At 48.5% G+C, this 7,726-nt stretch overlaps 1 protein-coding gene across 1 annotated transcript in view; it reads right to left on the bottom strand.

Moving 5' to 3' along the window:
• LOC146202872 (uncharacterized) overlaps positions 1 to 7,163 on the bottom strand; it is an 83,468-nt gene extending 76,305 nt beyond the window's left edge. The window contains exon 1 of the mRNA XM_084588414.1: positions 6,812 to 7,163. Within this exon, the coding sequence (XP_084444540.1) occupies positions 6,812 to 6,919 (108 nt within the window). The 5' untranslated portion in view covers positions 6,920 to 7,163. The remainder of the gene's footprint in view (positions 1 to 6,811) is intronic.
• Positions 7,164 to 7,726: the final 563 nt, after the last annotated feature.

The raw sequence follows: 7,726 nt of genomic DNA on the forward strand, positions 1-7,726 counted from the left end.
TGGATAGGCTATACGGCTTGTGCCGAGAAATGAGTTCCGAAGAACGGTCCTCTCTGCTGCTGGGCGACTCTCAAGGAAAAAGGCGAGAAACCCTACTCCATCTTTGAAACAGGAGCACGCCCTGGGCGAGACGGGGCAGCCAACAAGGCCATCGCTATCAAGTCACTCTCGTCCGGGGCCTTCTTCGCTAATATCGTGTTTCTCCCTTCGCGTGTTACGATCAGTTTGCGAGCACGAGCCAAAAAGATGATGCGCTGGAAGCCATGCTCGCGAATAACTTCTTTATTAACGGCGCAGAAGGAAAGATAACTGGCTCAGATAGCGTCCTGAACAGCCCTGTTTGACAAAGTGTTGCATATGTTTGCCTCTCTAGACAAGAAAAGAAACTCATGTGAACTTATCTCCTTACCGAGTTGCGTACAACATGTAAGGTCACAAAAGCACACAAATGTTCTTACATGAGAAACAGTAGCAGTTTTACAGATGCGTCGAAGTACTTAGGCAAACGTTTACTGCCTTACAGTAGAAAAACATTTATGCATGACGCACTATTATTGCATGGATGCAGGTCATTAGCTAAATTATAATAAACTATAATAAAGAAAGAAAGAAAGAAAGAAAGAAAGAAAGAAAGAAAGAAAGAAAGAAAGAAAGAAAGAAAGAAAGAAAGAAAGAAAGAAAGAAAGAAAGAAAGAAAGAAAGAAAGAAAGAAAGAAAATGCTTTTGTGAGCGCGCGATGTTGAACACTTTTGTGCTGCATATTGCGTGCCTCTAGTGCAATTTCATCTTCGTAATAAATAAAGAAAACACACACACACACACACACACACACACACACACACACACACACACACACACACACACACACACACACACACACACACACACACACACACACACACACACACACACACACACACACACACACACACACACACACACACACACACACACACGCACGCACGCACGCACACACACACACACACACACACGCGCGCACGCACGCACACACACACACGCACGCACGCACGCACGCACACGCACACGCACGCACGCACGCACGCACGCACGCACGCACGCACGCGCACGCACACACACACACACACACACACACACACACACACACACACACACACACACACACACACACACACACCCTTTTCCCGTCCATAGTGAATGAAGAAAGTGAGAAATTATATAAAGAATCACTGGTTGTTATGTCCATAAGTAGCCTTTCAAAAAGCGTGGTCTTCTTTGTAAGTATGCTCAGCAACAATGCCTGCGCGGGAGGCCGCAGTTTGCAATAGCCACAGCATTTTTTCTAGGGCAGAATATTAAAATGAATGTATTAAAAAATGTTTCTTCAGCGCCTATTCGGTGTGCATGGATGTACCAGTAGCATTTTTTATAACTTTTGCCTCACGATACGAAGAAATTCTTCTGTATAACAAAGACTTAAATTCATACAAAGCTCGGATGATCTAGTCTGTCTCAATCTACAGCGACCTTATATACAGTACGTGGGGAAGATAAATAGACGCATAACGATATCACACGAGAATAAACAATACACATTACAAAGCTCTTGGTTCCGAGGTTATCTCCTTTTTGTTTTTTAATTTTGCGTCCTTCAACCGTAAACTGTTTCGACAGCATGGGCAGGTGGCGGTTGAAAAACCGTTCCACGGCGTGAGACACCCTTCTGCATCTCTTGACCTCTTTCTTGCGGACTGTCCTTCCAGAGACAGTTATACTTTTATTTTCTTGCACGGCGCACCTAGGACCGAGGGGATCTATATGCATGCAAGCTCCGTAGTTTGCCACCGCCTCAGGAACCATGCAGGATCTGCCGAAAACTGCCGACTGTCTCAGCACAGAGCTCGGGTCCTCCGGAAGGAGCCAAGGTGCGGCGTTAGCAAGCCGCGGTGCCTGGCTAAGGCCACGGCCGGTGACAACCCCTGCACCAACGTTCTAAGCTAGGCTACTCGAATTGCCATGAATGGGCAACCAACCGGGCGTATCGCTTTTGCCTACGACGGCACAATCTTCGTTGCACAAGTTTCCCGAGCCCCAGCGCAGCTGTTATCTCCAACGAGTTCCAGACGAAGCCCTACCAGCATCCGAGTGCGGTGAGTGTGACCTTTCCGGCGCGGAGACGCCCGCGAGCGGCGCCAATCCCTCACGTCGTCACTTTCATACGCAGTGGCCCCGCCTATCTGTGTTCCTTTTGGCCTGATCGTCCGACGTATCTCCTTGCCGCTGTGTACAGCGTTTGACTTTCTCAAGGCGTCGTCAGCTTGCTCTTCTTTCTTCCATACAGAATCCTCCTCCCATTGGTCCGGCATGACGCAATAAGGCTTAGAGACAAGACAGCGATAAATGATTTTTTTTTTTCCTTCACTCTTTCGCCTGCCTCGCTTTCCAGTCTCACACGAGGCACGGGCTGAAGAAAGGGGACGCGTGGCTCTAGCTGCCTCGTCATCAGTCTTTCAGCCAAGCGCCACGTTCGCTCCTTGCATGGTTTCGGTTACACGAGTCGCACATTTTGTGGCGCGCTATGTGTGGCCTGGTTTTGAAGTGATAAAACAACTATGGCGTTCTGTTTCCAACATAACGATGTAGAGTGAGAGAGATGTCTTTCCCCTGCTCTCCGTAGGCTTGCATTATGCAAGATGTCGCGATAATATATCTTATAGAGAAAACGTGTATGCCACCGCGTATGTGCACCGCTCTAAAGCGTCCAAGTTCTTTTGAAACTAGTGTTTCAAAGAAGTAGTGTTTTTGAAACCACTTATTACGTCCCTTCACTCCCACGTTTGCTTTCTTTCTCATCCCCCAAAGGTCTCTTACCCTCATAGTAAGCCTGATCTGCGGAAAAACCAGCTTTACAATATAAGCAGGTTCTCGACTTTGGTTGCTTTCCCGTTTGTGGAAACTGAACTGCGTTTGAAACTTTCCACGTCAAATTTTTTCACCCGGAAATTCCTCCAACGACACATAGTTAATAGCATATTCCATGATGAAACCGTGGGAACTGAGCAACAGGCGTTTAATATGCGAGTATCGCTGACGACGCTGACGTCTTCTAATCATAAGTCAAATTTTTAATGCTGATTAAAAAAAAATATAGCGAATGGCAGTTTAACGGGTAACATTCATTAATGAACCTGGCTTTATAGCCAATGAATACGATAGGTGGCGCCTCCTAGCTCGAAAGCGTGCAGAATAAATAGTTTCGGTATTGACAGGCATGGAATCGGCTGAAGTTACTTGTTCCTTAGTGAGTGAGGACATTCTGCGTAATCTCCAAGTGTCAGAAATTTCCCCATAGGCTTCTTCACTACATCTTTTTTTCATGGGGGGAGCGAGGTTCACGTGCAGCAGCAGAGTGCAATATAGACATCTGAGTGTTCAAGGTGACCATGGTTTCATAAACTGTTGTTGAAAAAGGTCGCCTTTTAAATTTACGTTGTTACGTCTTAGGATAACCCACTCGTTGTGAGCCTATATCAAGCAGTTCATGACACGCAATGCTTGTATGGCTGCGCGTCTACTGGCAACATCTGTAAATGCACAACCACAGAAGGCAGCTCCTCAAGTAGCCAAGCCCTGGGCAGACAACAGGCACTCCAGCAACGACATTGTACGAGGTGATTATTACACAATGCTTCGCAACTCTAACTATACGCTTCCCAACTGGACACTCAGTAAGCTTCATTGCACACGACGTGGTTGCATTTTCGTTTCATACAAGGCGTGCACTAGAACGGACCTTAATAAGAACGCCGGCTTGCATGGGAGCAGCGGCTGCTTCTATTAGGCTTTCTTCCAACTTGAATATTTCGCAATCTCATATCCCTCTTTCACGCCGCATCACGAAAGCCATTCCTCATGACCGCTTTTGCTTCATACCGGAACGCGTGTCAAAACCCGGCGCACTCTATTAGCCGAGAAAAGCGTTAGTATGATTGTCAGGGATTACTGGCCACGTAAAAGAGCATGCATGTCAATTTGCTTATATCCGATGTCGCGCCGGCACGGCAGCTAAAAATCAGCAAAGTAAATTTTCGAACTTGGTGCGAAGTTACGCGGAATTGCGAGCGGAAATCATAGAATTGCATTTACATATGTGCTTGTCTGGTGACAGCGATTGCCTTTTACTACGAAAGTAAAAAAGAAGAAAGACTCAGAATGTTATAAAAATTTGTGCTTGAGAGTGAGAGCACATGGAATTTGACCTCTACGGATATGGTCTTTCACCGACCTCTTTCTCGGAAGCAGATTCGTAGAGAGAACAAAAAAATCCAGTGAGAGCTAGCTTTGGTTACTAAGTCTCAAACAGATCGCCAAAGGTGTCCATAGCTCTTGCTCAGCGTCATCATCCTCTTATCTTATTCCTTCTCTTTTCCCCCTCCTCCGTGCTAAGTAGCTCCTCAGAACTCGATGCATCAGGCCCATTTCCTTAGCCTTTATTGAAAGGAATATATGTCTGTCTCTTCCAGTAAAAAGTAAATTATGCTTTCCCAACGAATAGCAATGAGTGCTCTTGGGGGCACAAGAGCTACCCAGAACGAACAAGCAATAAGTTAAATTATATTATTGCTCTCCTTTTTTTTTTGTATTTTTATAGTACATGTCTAAATATTACACCGCGGATGAACATGAATCCATCGCAATGTTCAAACTACCCGTATGCAGTTTTCAATGTTGAAGGCTGCACGCAGTGAAGAGAGGCACCATTATGTAGCATCGAGGGTGTGGTCGTGCCTTCCCACCCCTTGCACCCGCTTCTACCGACACTGGGGAGACAGCGTTCGAATGGTGCCATGAAGCGGCCGTCCGGGCCATATGCGAGAGCACGCGCAGCCACACACCACTTGCAAGAAAAGAACAAGCAAAAAGCGTCTTTGGCACGTTCGCAATATAAAGTGAGAGTAGGAGAGTGGACTGCGTAGGCTTGTCCCCAAGGAAATCTAGGCGTAGTACAAACCATATATATTCCTCCTTCCGTGTTGGTTGCCGACAAGCCGTAATGCACTTTGTCTTCGAAACAGTTGTGGGCACTATCGGATGCTTTTTTTTTTTTCCTGCCCTCGAGTAGCAGCGAGTCTTCGCTTTCGTTTTGTGGCTCTCAAGGTCTTATGTGGGAAGCGAGACAGCACTCGTAGTTTATACCCCATGAGTGGTGCAGCAGTCTAGCAAAGCGTCGGTGATACCTCCCACGCATATTAGTTAAGCGATCCAACGTTCTTAAATGCGGACTGGAGATCTATTTTTAATTGCGGTTCACTCCAACATTCTGATTAGAGGTTATCTAATACTAAAAAGTAACTCGGGAATCGACTTTTTTCTTTTTTTTCTTTTTTTTTTTCCAGTTTCAAGCACTGCCACAACGTAATGCCCTGTTACGCCTTTTACAAGATAAAGCCTTGTAAGCTTTACGTCCACTTTCCGCGGCTCGAAAGGCGTCACAAGTGAACTCGCCATCGTGCGGCGAGTGTAGAGATGTCTTCGGTACGTTTCATCTTTTTGTGGTAATATTACATAAGATACACGCGCATTGCTAGTTACGTAGGCGGTCTCAATTTAAACTAGTATTGCATTACTATGAAGCTCCCGTTCGCTTTAGGTAAGCCGTTAGGTCTTAATTGCACTGCGCATTATGGCTGCAGTGCACTGCACACAGCATGCTGCCTCCGTGGAAAAAAAAAATAAACACAGAAAGAAGAATTACAGGCACTTGATGGGTCTACCCTTAATTCGCCAGGGAAGCAATGCAGAGGGAGAAAGACTATGACAGTCTACTGGGCCTGCACAGTTTTCTATACATTTTTTGAAGACGACCTTCTGTTGAATTTAAAATTTATGCCATGTTTTCTTATTTTAATGAGCGTGCAATGTTTGCACAGCATAGAAGTTCTAAAGAGTTCAAGAGAAACAGTGCAAGCTCAGCAGCAAAGAAAAGTGGACACAATAAAGTTTTTTACTTCGTACGAAAGCAACCTCGAAGTATGTTATTGTGTACAAAACCAGAACAAAAAAAAAAAAAAAAACAAACAATAAAACACGCCAATATAACTCAATGAGTCATTGCCAAAAACGACATCATGAGAAGAAAAGCTTCAGCCCGAGAAGCGGACCAATTCTTGGCTTTGCTGACACGCGCAACGGAGCATGTTTTATTGCATTATTTCTTGCGGCCAAAGTGGCCACGTTGAAAGTGAATTATATACAACGTAAGCCTTTCGCGACGCGCACACTACGGTCGTGAAGACAACCCCCTTCTTAATTTTTTTTTTTTCTTTAGTGTCCCACCGCAGCCTCAAACCGGAAGTTAGGATCCCACTGCCTCTTCCAATATGGCGGCCGCGTGGCGACGCCGAACCCAGCGCGTTTCCCCGCTGATCGCGTGCGCACGCCTGGGCACCTCTCCTCCTCCCCCGCGAGGAGCGCAGCTGCGCGCCACGGCAGAGGCGCAGCCGAGAAGAGCGCTGCGCCGCAGGACAGCATCTCGTGCGCGTCGCGGGAAAAACAACACTAGGTGAATGCAACGAAATAGCTTTTGGCACGACTCGCACGTGGCGACGCGTGCGAGTGGTGCATCGCAAGCGCAAACTGGACGAGAGAGCGCCTGGAGAATAAGTTTAAAGCAATGAAATGATCAGTCGCCGCCGGCCGGACTGCGTGGCCCGAACAGCGAGAAAGATGCGGCAGGTTCCGTAGCGTGACGGCAGCAGGAGAGGCCTTAAGAAAAATGCGGCGCTGGCACCGCTTTTTTCTTGGCGTCAAGCGGAGGCAGGAGTGGACTCACCGCAGCGTCGACGCCGGTCGGCAGGTGGAGCAGTGCGAGCAGGAGCAGGCCGAGCGCGGTCAGCAGCAACGGCGGCGCGCCTTTGTCCCGGCCGGGGGACATCGGCATGGTTTCGCGCGCTCACTGGTCTTGTCCCCTCCCCCGTGCGCTGGCCCTACGCTTTTTTACTGGCGACTGAGGGCTGTTCTGCGCGTCGTGTCTGTGTCTTAGCAGCGGCGCACTCCTGGCGCTGCTGGCAGCCCCGCAGAGAGACAAGCTACTCTCGCTGCTGCTGCCAGCCCAGTCGGCGACGGGCCACCATGCTCCGCCGGCGAGAGAGTGCTTCTTCCGCTCCCCGCAGCACGTGGGTTGCGCCGGGGTATCCGCCCTCTCGGGCCTCACCGCAGAGCGCTCCGTCCGCCGCTGCCGCGCACTACTTTTCCGAGGGCGGGCGCCCAAAGGCAGGTCCAACAGCTGGCCCCCATGAGCGTAACGTCCGTCCGGCGTCTTCGGTTTCTCGGCGCTTTTGCTTCTATCTTACTTTCTCGAGCGATCCCCCCTCCCCCCCCCCCTTTCTGCAACCCCCGAGCCTCTTTCAAACTGCGTTTTTATTCCTAACTTGGTTCACTTTTGCTTCACTTTGCTTATTCCAGGAGGCCACCCTCGCCCGTCTTGTGTAGCGGCGGCCAGTGTAGACTTTCAAAGGGAGCCCACGGCCGGGAGTGCCGCTAACCCTTAGCGGGCCCCGGAGTAGTTTCATTGAGAAACGGTTCCTTATCCGCGTCTGGACTGGCCTTGAATTACGGTGTGTGGGAAGCAACGGGCCGCTTGTCGTACTTGCGGCATTCAAGGCTCCGGACAGATAAAAAAAGCGCGTCATCGCTTTTTTTTTTTTTTTTTCTCTCGTCTCTGCGGCTATCCTGTAACACGGCATCG

Source organism: Amblyomma maculatum, chromosome 1 (genome assembly GCF_055883805.1).
Source record: "Amblyomma maculatum isolate TAMU_Amacu chromosome 1, ASM5588380v1, whole genome shotgun sequence".
In the NCBI taxonomy this organism is placed as follows: domain Eukaryota; kingdom Metazoa; phylum Arthropoda; class Arachnida; order Ixodida; family Ixodidae; genus Amblyomma; species Amblyomma maculatum.